At 37.1% G+C, this 15390-nt stretch overlaps 3 protein-coding genes across 3 annotated transcripts; 2 read left to right on the top strand and 1 right to left on the bottom strand.

Moving 5' to 3' along the window:
- Positions 1-647: 647 nt before the first annotated feature.
- Positions 648-2606, bottom strand: LOAG_06215 (hypothetical protein; the record flags this gene model as incomplete). Its single annotated transcript, XM_003141751.1, has 2 exons — positions 648-2151; positions 2437-2606. The coding sequence occupies 2 exons, from the start codon at positions 2604-2606 to the stop codon at positions 648-650; spliced, it is 1674 nt and encodes a 557-aa protein (XP_003141799.1).
- Positions 2607-3799: 1193 nt separating this feature from the next.
- On the top strand, positions 3800-4255 carry LOAG_06214 (hypothetical protein; the record flags this gene model as incomplete). Its single annotated transcript, XM_003141750.1, has 2 exons — positions 3800-3956; positions 4020-4255. 2 exons carry the CDS (start codon positions 3800-3802, stop codon positions 4253-4255), a joined length of 393 nt encoding a protein of 130 aa, XP_003141798.1.
- A 564-nt stretch (positions 4256-4819) lies between these two features.
- Positions 4820-12930, top strand: LOAG_06213 (hypothetical protein; the record flags this gene model as incomplete). The annotated part of the gene is made up of 19 exons (XM_020447088.1): positions 4820-4918; positions 5247-5371; positions 5528-5635; positions 5954-6144; positions 6266-6480; positions 6609-6866; positions 7185-7399; positions 7655-7836; positions 7916-8261; positions 8461-8683; positions 9089-9380; positions 9737-9842; positions 9959-10095; positions 10187-10587; positions 10660-10838; positions 11178-11365; positions 11697-11815; positions 12033-12335; positions 12628-12930. The coding sequence occupies 19 exons, from the start codon at positions 4820-4822 to the stop codon at positions 12775-12777; spliced, it is 3837 nt and encodes a 1278-aa protein (XP_020302645.1). The 3' UTR covers positions 12778-12930.
- Between the last annotated feature and the right edge of the window lie 2460 nt (positions 12931-15390).

The following is a 15390-nucleotide window of genomic DNA, read 5'->3' as shown; positions in this document are numbered from 1 at the left end:
GGATAAAAGGGAAAAGTAAAACAATATCACTGATACAATATACAAATGGAATGTACCGTACGGTTTCAATGCACACTAAAGATCACAGGTTGGAATTTTCAGTTTGGAAAACACCTGGTTTAATCATTGTGAAACCATCAAAGAAAGAAATTTGGAAAACAACAAACAAACAAATTCTTTACATGTCTGAAATAGTATTAAGGATAAACAAATAAACAAAAATTCGAAAAACAAGATCAAATGATCCCAGCACTTTTTGTTTGGAAGAAAAAAGACTTGTTTAATTATTAGCCAAATCTTATGTTAAATGTGAATTTATTTCTGCTTTAAAACTGTTTGAAAAATATTTAGTATTGATCTGTCCAGCTGGAAAATAGTTCAGACTATTCAAAAACGTCAAGACTGAATAAACCAGAACTGAAAGCAGTTGGCAGCTATAAAATATTAGAAGTGAGTAGACGTGAATGATCTTCAAAAAAGAAACGTGGAGAGTAGTAAATATTTCCATAAATTTGAAACTTAAAACTTTCATAATAACATTGGAAATATTATGTAAAAATCATAAAAGAGATAGGAAAGAGTCGATTTTCCTTTGCAGAAAGAAATTTTCAAATTCTGACATAAAACTAAACATTAAGATTCGGAATTCAAAGTAAACATCGTGTTAACGCTGCAGGATACCACACAGACGAAGATGATAAGGGTACCGTGGTGTTGCGGTACGCCGATTGCGGTAATGGTGTTGCCTGTTGTGCGTTTGTTCCTTGTTCCTGAGAGTAATATTTTGCGAGGAACCAATTTTGAAGCTGTAGCATTGTGGTCAGATCTGTTACAGGTTTTGGTGCAATACCATTGATCGATGAGGTGGAATCTTTGTCATCTGTCAACGAACAATCGCACTGAGATGCAGCTGTGGGTGACGAAATTTCTGAGGTTTTTGAAGCATTGGCAGTATTTCGATTTGTTTGTTTCAGCGTTACTCCATAGCGTTTCTTGAAATTATGTAGCCAATGTTCAGAAAATAAGCAGCGAGCAGATTTTGTCGCTTCCTGTAATACTTCAGGGCAAATTTGCAATGCGAGCTCGCGAGCTTGCTGCTGAAGCCAACGATTCGAAATTCGCTCCCCTTTGGACTGTTGCTCTCGCAGTCTCTCAAATAAAACTTTTTCTACACCTGGAAATTGAACTTTGCGACCTCTCCGGCCTGGTTCCGCACCCGTCTGATTTTTTCGACATAACCACGGAAATCTTTCATAGAATGCTTGAATTGGCAGTTGGCCGGGTTTATTCAAAATTTCTTGAACATGTTCCTGAGCAGCTGGGAATGTTCCGGACGTAAGTATGGTCAGGGGATTGTTAGGACTCATTTGGTCTTCCACATCGAAAAGAGTTTCCAGGCTATCGCTGAGAACACTATCAGCATCCGAATCTATACTCTCATTTTCTGCCGCTTCATCGGATTTGGTAGGGGATTGCTGTATGGAATCTACAGCACTATTACCAGACCCAACAGATTCTGTGGAACCCAGACTTCCGGAACTACTGTTACCAGAAGACCAGTCACGGTTCAGATTGATTCTGTATCGCTTCTTGAAGTTACTTAACCATCGCTCACTAAATTGACACATCCCTGCCAATTCTTGCTCTGAACATTGCTGCTGCGCTAGATTCCTGGCTGTTTCCCGAATCCATCGATTTCCAACCTTCTTCCCAGTTCCCAGATGTGCATGATAGAGATGAAACAGTTGTTTTTCAATATCGGGAAATTGTGGTTTTCGGCCGCTACGACCGGATTTTAGTGAGCCAGGCCTAGACTGTCGGATTTTGTCAATTTTTTGCAGCCATCCATTGAGCATCGACTTTGTTATTTGAAACTCTTTGCAGGTACGATATTTGTTCTGTCCATTACTGTAATAATAATTAATAACCATAAGTTTGAATTCCCGTGGATACGACATTCGATTTGGTCCCACGGCAGCACCAAATTTAATTGCAATCCAGTTGGAGTTTACACTCGGATTTGTACAAGTTGGCAGGAATTTTAACTGTTGCTGCTGCTGTAACTTAATAGGCGATTCTTGTCGAGCAGATGTCGACTGACTGAGATCCAGTGGTACTTCTGGGCTAGTTTCAGTGCAGGAGTCTTTGTCACTAAAGTGAATAGACGAGAAGCAATAGGATGTATCGGAGTTGGTCGATGTAAAATCGTAGTTTTCGGGAAAGTCAATAACTGTACTAGACTAGAAGCAGAATTGTTTTCGGCAGATAACTGAGAACCTTCCGGGACCAAGTCCTTAGAAGTTACTATAGAAGATGTTGATGGCAAAGGAACGATAGCCGAAGCAGAAGGGAGCATAGAACAGTGGCTAACGCTTACGTTATGTGAAACCTGGCCTGTATCTGTTAAAGTTAAGTTTGGCATTTGTGGGTCTAGACCTGGCTGCTGTTGATGGTGACAATTTTGTACGTTGCCGGCAGAATATTTGGTCAGGTCCATGAAATGGATTAGTGGTATGAGGAGTGGAAATAGTAGTGATAGCAGTTGATGACGTTCTAAGAAGGCGAAAGTGTGATAGGAACACTTGGAGTCGTCGTTGGAGCAGCATGGACGAACTGAAATGAAATTTCATTTCAGTTCAAAAGGGTGTGTATGCTTTGTAAAAGAGGGTATAGGAAGACATCATCAGACCCCCACCCCCACCCTATCCCGCTCTTCGATGCGCTGTTGACCAAAAGGTCGTTGGCTGGTGGCCCTATTTTCTTCAAATATCCTTCACCTCCTTCTTAACTTTGCTGCTGCTGTTATCGAAGAAATTCTTACAATTGAAAATGACGAGAAAATGGGGTGGGCGGGGGAAGCTGTAACCCCCGGGGTCGTCGCATGCCTCATTCTTACCGAGATAGAGAGAATATTTTGTTTATTTGAAGGTCAACCCCCGATATATTCGATTACTGCGTCCCATGTCTTAATATTTTGAAGGGGAAGATACAGGAAGCAAGCCCATGTACACTACTTCAGCAGTCATTCATAAGAATAGTGAGTAGTAAGGAGAAATATGTTGTAAAATTTGAGATGGCGCGTTCTGCAATCATTTGTTGTGTTCACAAATGATCCTGCGGTTTTACCACGAATTTCGCAGAACAAACGCCTTTAGACCACTCTTTATACTTCTTCCAAACCCCTCTCTCCGTTCAACCCCTTTCTCTCAGAGGGTACAAGTTCACGGTCACAAGACGTAATGAACCAGGTACTCACAAATCTCATCTAATCCATTGTCCTACTCCTTCTTGCATTCGCCTACACTACATAACGAAATTTCAATCTGTCGATTCAGTCCCATTATTCACCTAATTCTTGTTATTATATCAAAACCTGTAATCATTTCTTATAGATCCGGTATTTTGAACTTGTATCGTCCGGACGTCCAAATCGAAATGGTTCAAGAATTCGAAAGACCTGCCAAGAAAAATGCATCAAAAAACAGTTCGCGTTTGAAATCTCTTTTATCGCTTTGAATTGTACCACTCTGTGAAAAAGTAAAAGTTTGTCGGAAAACATTTGGAAAAGGCGAAAGGTCGTGAAAACAGCATCGAGAGGATGACGATCCGAAATCATTGACCCGGAAGTTTGAGAACTTTACCCGTGTAATCCACTTTAAGTGGAAGCGAATTCAAACAAATATAGTTTAAACCAAATAAGTTAAGACTTTTAACAACTTGAGTGAGAAGTTAAAATAAAAACTCGATGAAACTAAAACCATCAATTCTGCCATCATTTCAGTTTCATAAGAGGTTCAATATGGATAGGTTAGGTCAATCAAATGGTAGTGAATTTGACCGCCGAAGTGGCCCGATTTTCAGTTCTGGGAACAGCGATAACAATTTACATGGTGGATGTATGACTGCGTACAATGTTCTCATCATCGTGGAGAAAAGAGGAGGGTGCCGCAAGAACGGTCATTGAACCCTTGGAAACTCTCTTCCCTCTCTATCCACTTTCCCTCCCGTATTTTCGCCAGTTTATGCGTACCCCTTTGCACCTGGTACCTCTCGGGCCCATCTCTTATTATCTATACAAACGAACGCATCAGCGAAATTTCAACCCTATGAACGAAGAACAGCACCCATTTCGCTGAAAATAGGTCAATTTTTGGGATTTTCGAACGGCAATAGCAAATATAGAAAGCAGGCGCACTCTTCTCCGATGCAATTAAGTTTCACCATTCTCGATCCTTCTCAGTGGGTAGTACGGTGATGGGAATTTTACTAGTCACGGCAGTAGCAGAAACTAAAACGATCCTTCCCTCTTCTTTACAAACGTTAAGTCTTTGCGATCTAGCTAATGGCATCTTACCTCACCGCATAACGTAAGATGTGACTCCCTTTCTTCGCTTTTTCCTCCTTTCGTCTCCCGACATCCCAAGCAGTACCGAAATTTGATCTGCATAAAGCAGACAGCCAGTTTGATTGAACGGATATTGGAACTCTTCCTGTTCACTAGGCTCTTTGCACCGGGCTGATGAAAGCGGATAAATACGAAATAAACGGACACTGATAAATAGAAAAACAATAAAGGATAAGGAATGACTGAAGTAAAAACAGTGAGCAAGAAATGAACTGAGTGCATGCTATGCACGTAATCCCTCGGGAATACGACCAGCAGGGTGCATGATGTTGCTGCATCACAAAGCATAAACAAAGAAGTTTCAGGAAGTTCAGAATGAATGTACCACGGGCAAAACTGAACCACCGATAACTTTTGATGAACTAAATGGAATGTTGGACAACTAGTACTACCGGTTGACCGATTGCTTCCGGAATGCCGATGCACATGCAATCAGTGGACCCCTGTCAACGTAATTCATTATGTATTATTTCTCGAAGTAAAAGTCAGGATTTGGTGGATGACCCAAGCACGGTCAGCACCAGAAGCAAAAGGACACGAATGCACCGAGGGAAATAATATTGCATGGCCTTCAGCCTCTGGCTAGTTGTTCTCCGACCGCTTTAGTGAATTCATTTAGATGAACCCTGTTGATTGCGATAGCAGCGGTTTTCCTTTCTTTTGTCTTTGATGAATTGAAGCACTTTTAGTATTATCTCTTTCTCACGTAGTATCAGTTCCCGTGTCTCTCCATCACCTGTGTTCACTCATTTTCACTCTCAATCACTACTCATTTGATGTTTTAGAAGCGCATCTTTTTCTGAGAACGATGTTGACATTTTCTGTGTGAGAAATATTACAGGGTTATATGCTTTCCGGAGAAGTCAGTGAAAGCGCATCCTCCTCATCTGCGACGTACTATGGGAGTTGTTTAAACATGAATTCGGACGTGGCTGAACGTATCACTTCCCTTTTGTCCTCTTTACGGTAGTATTTTTTCATATTTTGCTAATTAAATACTAATAAGTTTACTACAACTTCCTTCTTATATTCAACAAATTATAGTTTTCAATCACTTCCAGTTGTTAATATATCGATTCGGATTTTAGTTGCTGATAATTTAACTGGTGTTCAAATTTGTAGGTTGACTTCACTTCATAACAATATTCCACAGGACGGAGAAGATGAGCGTTTGAAGAAAATCCATCGACAGTTGGAATGGTTGATAAGTGAAGAATCCGATGACCATAGGTGAATTTTGAATATCGCTTATACTGAATATACGAACTGTTAAATTATGTATGAACCAATGTCAGTGAGCCGCTGCGTTCATTTTTTTCCATTTATTAATAAGACATGTGAGAATTTAGCTATAATTGGTGGAAGAAGTACCACTGATATATTAGACTGAACTGTTTCTGCTGCTGCTCCTAGTTATTGAACGGAAATTTCGTGTTCAATGATTGTTTAAAACCAGTATGCGTAACATACTTAGGCTGAAATATAAGAAAATTAATTGATATTTAATATCATTGACAATGATGTTGTTAAGATCATTTTGTAATCTAGGCGACGGCGACTTCGAAACATATTGCCAGCAGCTAACTGTGTGAGGGAGCAGGTTTTTGCTCTGCGACGCTATCTGCATGATCATAACACTGCTTCAAGTGCAAATTATGCAACATATATACATGGTGCATTAACAGCTATCATGAAGGAATCATTTGAGGAAGAATATCGTAAATTAGCTACCGTAGTTGGTAAGTTTGAGCAAAAATATTGCCTCATATTTCAAAATTGGAAATATAAAATACTTATAGAAGGCTTAGTACCTTTGTTATTATTCTTATATCTTCTCATTTATACTGTTCTTTCTAATAGGTGTCCTGGATGCAGTTGCGGAGCTGTTGATATTTGAAGTAGATGCTTTTGATATTGATTGTCCAGTGGAGAATCGTACGATTAGGAAGCTGATAGCGAGCACATTAACTAATTTAACATTTGGAAATACGCAAAGCAAACGCCGTCTGTGTTCGCATCCGAATCTCATAGAATATACTATTAGAATTATAGACGATTCCCATGGTCTCGCTCAGGTTTCTGATTTCTACACATAATTCTAAAATTTTCTGCTGTGCGTGCATGCGCTTATTTGTTTACTTGTATATTATTGAACTTACTTTCATCACTCTCTTATGTTGTGATGAAACCAATTTTTGTTTAGATTTATGCTGGTTTATTACGAAATTTGTCTTGGATGGCAGATGCACAAATGAGTACAACATTAGCTCCATCAGTTCCGGCTCTTGTGAGAGCATCGCTACGTGCATACCGCACAGCCGAATCGAAATGTCTATGCGCTACACTTTCTGCACTGTGGAATTTAGCATCACATTCACGAGACAATAAAAAAGCTCTTTGCGAAGAACCAGGCTTTTTAGAAATGCTAATTGAATTGTCAACAAATGACGCACAGCATACGGTATGTCAAAATTCTTCGATTGCCTCTTTCCGATGTTTATTTATTTTCAATACTTCATATCTAATTTATGGGTGCGAACTGAAAGTCCTTGACAATATTTGTTCACAAATGCACCTATGTGGATAATATTCACGTGCAGTAATTATACTTCAACCCAAGTATCACATATTCAGCTGAAAAGAGAGTCAGCACATTAAATTTAGATTAATTAAATTGGCATAAACTTAGGTGGGAATAAGATAAATTTCAACGCATTCTCTTGCTAATTTAATTTTTTTTTCCCCCTACACTAATATTGAAAAATATTGCCATTTATAGGCACTGGTTGAACCGGCGACTGGTGTTTTAAAGTACGCATCAATGTACTTAGCCGTTGTAGGAGCAGACCAGTATTTATCCACAAGTGCCATTCATATGATGATGCTTCGTCTTATCGACTTGTTGAATAGTCCATCGTTCACCGTGATAGGAAATGCTTTAGGGATACTGTCACAGTTGCTTGCCAAAGGAAATCAGTTGCGGTCTCATATTTTGTAAGCTTTTTTCGAACACTTTTTAAAGTTTTATTCACCGTGTGTTAACATTTGTATGCCTTTCTTTTTGTTCACATATCTGCATTTCATTTGTGTATATCTTTGTTCTTTGACCTCATCGCTGTCATTTTGATTCCCTTAAATTGTTTAAATTTTACTTTAATTGCAACGACGTTTTCATTATGTCATATAATTCTGACAATCAACATACTAGCTGGCACCGATTATTTATTCAAAAAGTACTTTGATTTTTAGATTGAATCATAAGGCCATGTTATTGTTGAATCATCTTCGAAATTCTACACGCGACGATATTCGTAATCCTGTTAAAACCGTGTTGAATTATTTGAATTCGTTCGATGTTTCTGAGGTTTATGTGGCCACGTCACCTCACCCTTCAACGCATGGTACACCGCCACTTAGTTATCGTTTCGACGGTAATCTTAGACTGGTCTTTGTATTTTTTCTGAGACGCCGTGTCATCATGCTAATTTTTTGACTTACAAGATTTTTCAGGTATGTCATCATCGTATGATGGTACAGCTTCAGTTGCTCCATCTTACATAGATTCAACACGGCTATTAAAATATCGTTCACCTCATTCTTACACAGCAAGTATACTGGCGGGAAAGATGAGCAGTACATTGAACAGTGAATATTTCCCTTATTCGTCCCCATCATGTGCTTCCATTATGCAGCAGGGATTTGCCCCACGTCCGGGTGATCGTTCACATCACCAAGAACAGCCTGCATCTCTTCCGCGGCAGTTTTTCCAGAAAAGTAAAATATCGAATGCGTCGTCTGTTGGAGATGATAGTATGTATCTTAAGCAAACGCAGCCTGCCGCACGGTTTTCCCCGTCGTAAGTTTTTTTTATTTTCATTTCCGTTATAAAGTCATAAAAATTTTATAAAGATTAGAAAAAAAGATTGGAAATAAAAGATCAGTATTGTTTTGGATGACTTAAGTGGTTTCCCCTGTGCACGTCAGGTTTCTGTCGCAGATTATCTAGCTCAGTTTAATAAGATCGACTTCTCAAATGAGTTTCACCTTTGTTTTAGACATCCTATTCATCCAGAGCAAAAGGATATGAGTACTTCGACAATGATAACAAGCGGCTTTGCTATTGAAACTTCACAAGGTCCTAATCTGAGTAATGGTGTAAACGGTGATGATGATGGATTGAAAGTCTTAAACAGACCTGATGACCCATCTTTCGAAGTGGAAGATAGTGTACGATGTACACGTTGTACGAGCACGCAGTCGCTCTCATCATTATTTCCGGTGCATATTTCTACAATTCTAGACGAAATTACTGGTTTTTTGATTACTCAAAGTTGTGGAAGCACACGGAATTGTTGAGGAAGTATATTTTTGCAAAACTATTACTATAGTTTATTCAGTTAAAGATTATATGTGCATTTAGCATTTATAGCTAATCTCAAATTCATTTGCAACTTTGAAAGATATTGTAGTAAAAAGAACCTCATAAGTTATTTTAAAGAAAAATCGAGAAGATAGAAAGCTGTCTTTTTTAATTCTCTCCCAGATTTCAAATACGAGTAAACATCTATACTTGCAAACCGCTTAGATCAGTAATGAGCACTGTGTAACATTGCTTATATACATTGCTGCTTCCAATTCTTTTCGACAGAATTTCAGTATTTTCCAAAAGGAATTCATTTGCAGGGTGAAAGAAGCACATGGAACAGTTGTAACAATTCGGCAGCTGACAGTAATCGTCTTTCTCCAGTTAGCGCTACTGAAATTCCTGATTCTCCCACTCAGTATTCACGATTAACTGATTTAACAACACTTTCTGCACGAGATTTTAATATAATTACAAGTACTGAAAAAAATGAAACACGAGATAAAGTAAGCACATCAAAGGAAGTGCTACTTGGAGATCCTGAGTTAAAGGTGGTAAAATCAAGTAATGGAGGAAGTGGTCCTATCAGTAAAGACGATAGAAATACAAAAGGTGTAAATCCTATAAGTTTGTATATGCGTAAGTTACTTAGAGGTGTAGCTTTAAGCTCTTCTGAAACTGATTTTCGATATCTAACATAAATTGAATAGATTTATGTCATATCATGGAGAACATCATTCAGTAAGAAGAGTGCTATGAATAATTCTTAAATAGGGCAGTATTCGAGGGTAGTGTGCAATTTCATATTAAATTCATTTATTTAACTCATTATTTTTATTAAAGGTATAATCCATACCATTTTTCTGTTAAGTAAGATTTTGCTAAGTAGTGATGATGAGTTTTATCAAGTATATTTGTAGAATACTTAAGCGCAAGCTTAGGTGATCATCACTGCATTTTTTTTCTAGGGATCACGGAGCAAGGGAATTCATTAGATGATGATTATGGGAGTTTCATGGGTCGTGCTGATTCTGAGCTTCTAAATCAGTCAATCGAATCTGCGATGCCGAAGAGGTACTAGGCTTTCGAAACTCCAGTTCTAAGAAAAGCAGAAAATATTGTCAGAAGAACTTCGAAATTTTATTAAGAAAATGACTGACTAGGAATGGATCTTCAAGTATTTATTTTAGAGTGGAAATCAACGAGGAATTCCTAGCAGATATGATCGAACAGGCACAACCAAAGCCATCCCCTTTGAAACAACATGAAATTTGTGGAGGACGTAATTTTTCAAGAGCTTCTACAGCTAGAGCATCGAGTGTGAAAAGTAAGCCCCGAGGTTTTATAATTATTGCTTATATGTTTTTTTATTTGAAGTACTATTGAATACATATTTTTCACATTAACTAGTTTTTCAGTAGAAAACGACGATTTCTTGCTGCAGAGCATTGCCAGCGTACTACCGCAGAGTTCCAACTCCACACATGATATGTCAAGCATAGGTTCGCCGCCAAAAAAAGCGAGGGCCATGACGGGCGATACCGCACGCACGTCAGGTGGCCCTAAACGTGTTTCGCATGCGGTTCTTTCAAATTCGCACAGTCGTCTTATGCATAGTTGTTCCGTTCTACGTACGAGGGAATTGAGGCCGAACGGTGTAAATCTAAAAACAATGTTCGGAAACAAAATCACTGGATCAAATTCTGCTGCACTATTTGATGCAGCGCTACGGAGTTCTTTTGTAGAAAGTCCGAAAACCACAGAAAAAGTTCGAGATGCTTCGGATGCTTCGTTGTTGGTTCACCAAGGTACTAACGAGGTATTGAAATCTACATTTCTTTTTTCCTTTTCAGTTTGTCAGTTCTTTCATTGAATGAAAAAATTTATTTAGGAGAGCGACACACTAAGCGAAGACAACTACAGTCCTTTAATGGATAATGATCTGGCTGTTGATAAAAGTATGCCGCAAGATATTGATGAGGAATCGCAGACGGAACAGCTCATAATAGATTGTGGCGTCGTGTCAAGAACCGTCAGGCAAACTGTTGTAAAGCCGGTGCAGAAAGCGAGGTTTTTTTCGGGTCTAATAAGATCGATTAGCTTCTAGTGTAATTAGTTTTTTCTTAGTGATGGGCTTATTTCACAATTGGCACAATCTTTTGGAAGCTGACTTTGATCATGATAGTAATGGTTTATCTTCTACATTAAAGCTCACCGATAAAATCCCCTCCCTAAGTCTCTCCATATATATATCTGGTAGAGTCTTCAGGGTTCTGAATCGTTCAACTATTTCTATTTCTGTTCAAGTTTGATGTTTTCTGATTTGTGGGCAAATTAATAATACAGCAACTAGAACTAATATCTACTTGGGCTTCTAAGAAATTTAAACATCTAAATTCATTTTTTTAGTCATGCACAAGTTAGCACGTCGAGTCGTTTTGGATTGGCTCAGAAAAATATGGAAAAGCGATTATCACGACAAGAAATTTTTACACTTCCAGCACCGCTCAGCAACTGTAACTCACGAAACAGCTCTCCGTGTAATCCGATTTTAACATCGGCACCAACTTCTTTTAAATCAATGACTAAGTTCCCTGGTATTTCTTTCTCTATAATGTTTTTTTCCACTTAAGGTTTTTTTTCCTCCACTTAAGGTTTTTAAAAGTGATTTTAAGAATTTATTTGTTACAGGTCCCTCCAACTAAAAGTTGTGGTACATTTTCAAATGTTAACTTTTATCATGAAGCTTATATTGGGGAAAAAAAACATAGGTTTTATTTTATCGCATAGTTTTACAAGTAGTTTTTTTCCTTTTCTCGAGTAATCCCACTATACGAATCTTTTTGGCGCAAGTTACTTATTAAAAGTTCAAAGCAAGTTTCACTGTTCATCTGATAATCCACTGATAATCGCCAGAAATTCTTTCAGTAAAAACACCGAAGCATAATGCTCCTATTTCAAAATCAACGCAAGAGGAAGTTTTCATTTCGAACACAGTCACTTCGAGGATTCGGAATTCTTGTGTCGCTGCTGCAAAATCGTCAGAGGTAAGATTTCATTAACTGTTAATCTCAAGTATATAATAAATTACGATTTTGTTCTTTGCTTTGGGATTATTGTTTCTAATAAGCTTGTAGTGTTGTCATTTATATTGCTTCATTTTTTTTTGGAAAATTTAAATAATATTTTCTGAGTTTGATTTTTAGATATTTCTATTTCTTAAAAAAAAGATATGGAACGTTTCAAATATATATCTTGTTTAAGGACTGTAAAGATTGGAGTCCACATCATGCACGTTTATGGTTAGGACCTACAGGATCTAAACAGTCTGTCTTAACCAGAGCTAGACCTATTGCAACACCTTGTTCATCAAGTTCAAAAATTAACGTACCACGACCCTCAACTTGTCGACATCGAGCAGCTACTTCGGACACTTCCAAAATTCCCCAAAATTGTGCCAGTTCGATTTATGAAACAATCGAGCCTCAGGCTGTTCTTATTCAAGAATTAGCTAAAAGTCAATCCGCTAAAATATTGCCATTAAGTCATAAAAATGTGAACGAGAAGGTTCGCTTTTTATATTTGCAAGGATTAGATGTTAAGATTTTGAGGAGGCGCAGTTTTTAACAAATTTCCACTTCAAATTTTCTAGTTCATAATCTCGACATATAAGTTTGAAATATAGCTAAGCAGAATTGTCCTTGATTTGAAAAATAGTGCTGTGAGATTCGGATTGTTCGCATTTTAGGAATGATTTCGAGAGTACTTGATAATATTGTAGATCACCAGAATTGTTTCATGAGTGGAAGATTTATACAGTATGGCTGGTTATAACTGTTTATAAAATTTTCATTTATAGGTTGCTGCTATTACTGCTATGCTTGAAAATGATAGCAAGAGAGATACTGTTGTAACTGAGACCGGAAATGGCAGTGAAACGCAGTGTAACGATCACTCAACATCTGAAAGGAAAAAAACTATCAAACAGATGCTCGTTACTACCGTTTAAAATCAAAATTTCCGCTTTTTTTGAATCACCTTGGTTTTTTAAAAAATTAGTACCTTTAGAGTAATTGTTAAATTTTTTTATTTTCTGAAGGCCTGGTTTTAATGGTCTTCCTGCCTTAGTAGCGGAAATTGTGCCGGTAGTTTTTTGTGAAAGGAGAATGTTTGCTATAAGTACAAGGGCAAAATCTAAAAAAAATTTTTTTTTGTTCAAATAAACAGTTGAAATTTAAACTCACAGCATAAGTCCACAGAATCCAAAGTTTCTTGTAAATTTTTAGAACAATCATAAAACATGAGCAGAACTTACAAGCATTTAAATAGAGCGTAAAGTTTTGTGGAAATTTTATGATTAAAATTACGTACTAATAACATCGTAATTCAATGGCTGGAACAGTTGACTGTTTTCTCCCTTTTCCCCATGATGCCACTTTGGTTTCATGTGTAATCGTGAAACTACTGCTCTGACAGGTTAGCATCGTGCTTACTCGCGTTTTACTTGTAATTAAATTATTTCACATATCTTTGCTTATTTTATCATTTACATTATGTGCCTTTTTGTAATGATTTTGTATTTGTCGAAATTAAGTGTATTTACAACATGATGATGGAGGTTTAGCAAGTCATTTACAGCAAGCCTTTTAATCTTCTTAGAGAAATTTTTTTGCAATTGAGCTTGTTGGAAAACTTTTGTTTAAACTTGAGGGAAGCAATTCTTTTTTTCATGTGTTCAGGATCATCTGATATACAATGACAGATTCAATGACAGATTGAAGCATTTACTGAATTGTATACGCTCCCGCTTATTTATTTATATGTTTGAATAATTGTATACATAATTTAACTATTATAATTGTCAAGGACATTGTACTCACTGTGAGGACCCAGTTTTGAAATGATTATAGTCGATTTTTAGGTCTTTTTTCAAATATAAATCTTCGTTTTTTTTTTCCATTGTCAAACGATCACTGCTTACTTATTGTAGATCGCGCCCCATGTTCTTACAATAAACGATTGCCCAAGATGAATTTTGTTGAAAGCATTGAGGTTTGATTTACTGATAGAGATATTTATCGATTGGTTAGCAACAACATTTATGAAATATTTGGGGCGAACAGCGTGGAAAAAAATATGAGTTGTTGGAGACGGAAATATTTCCTGCTGCATAATATTACATTCGGAGAGATGGGAAAGCATAATGTTCAGGGTGGAAAATTTGTGTTCAAAATTGGTTTAGAAGGTTTAAAGTGTTGTAGCTCACAAAATTTTGTGATGTTCGATTAAAAGAACATAGACGATATTTCAGCAGATTCACATAACCTGTTCATACCGCAGTTTTCGACGATGTATTTAATACTTTATGCAGTGTTGCATCTCTGAAACGTAAGGAGTCTTCTGTTTAGTTCCTAGTTGATTTCGGAGCTTTAGACTTGATATTCAGGTAGCCTAGTGCTGAGATCTGCATTTGTTATTTGACTAGGATTACGGATTCAAGTTCCAGTCAAGAGTGAAATTCGCAGCATTTTTATGCAGTCGTAATCCTCAAATGCAACCATGTTCAGAGATGGGTCAATCACCTCTGGCGTGCACTGTTATGGTGTATTTGCCGATTCTGTTAAATTTATTGCTGGAATTGTGATTTTAGAGCGGACATTATGTAGAAGATGTTATATACGAGTGACAAATTGGTCGATACAGCAAGCCTAGTAAGTAGTGATAAAATATTTAGCTTTTATATGATACTGTTAATTTTTAGGTAACAAAGTAATTGTATTCACTGCATATCAATCCTGATAGCTATGTTTGCAGTTAGATTTCATTTTCAAAGTAGTACCTACATTTTTGTTCATTAGTGATTTCCTTCGTTGTGTTTTAGTTGATTCCTTTTTTCAAATACTCATTTTTCTTGTAGGACTTTTTTGTGATAACAAAAAATGAGAAAACTGAGTTCGGAACAAAAATTTTCGGTAACCAAGAAATTTCGAAATTTCTCGGGATGTTCCACATGGAATTATGGATAAATCGTGTTATAAAAGCCAAAAGTTTTTAAATAATGCAATGATTTGCTTTTCAAGATTTTCAAAAAAAGAATTTTTTCAAAAAAAAGGTCATGGATTTTCTAGCTCACTGAATAGCTTCATCCGTTTTTCATCCCTCTCAAAAATGTGGAATGCGAGGCTTATGTAGGCAATCGTTCGCATAATTTTCTTTTTCAACTATGAAAAGTTCAAATGTTTCGTTCTTATCACTTTATCCATTTTCAATTCATGAAGCAAGCAACCCTTCTATCTTTTTCATTTTCATAGACGAATCGTAGACTGATAGATTCATCTGTGAACATGGAAAGGATTGAGAGGATCTTTTTCTTCTATTTCATTCAAATGACATTCTTCTTTCTCAGTCCTATACTGCAGCACATTACTCGAGTAGTAAGAAATGTCCAGGAAGACTGATACTACTGACTTTCATGTCGTGGTACCACTAGTACGGGAATATTTTGGTACGTATTTGGAATGTGTGAGATGTTTCTATGCACGGATAGCAGCACATCTAAAATGATTTGTCTTTTCTCAAAGTCTTTTTTCGTTTTTGTTGTCTTCATCTTAACATAGTTACA

The sequence above is a fragment of the Loa loa genome (assembly GCF_000183805.2).
Source record: "Loa loa unplaced genomic scaffold supercont3.20, whole genome shotgun sequence".
Lineage (NCBI taxonomy): Eukaryota > Metazoa > Nematoda > Chromadorea > Rhabditida > Onchocercidae > Loa > Loa loa.
The sequence above is the reverse complement of the archived record's forward strand: the minus strand, read 5'-3'. Positions and strand labels throughout refer to the sequence as shown.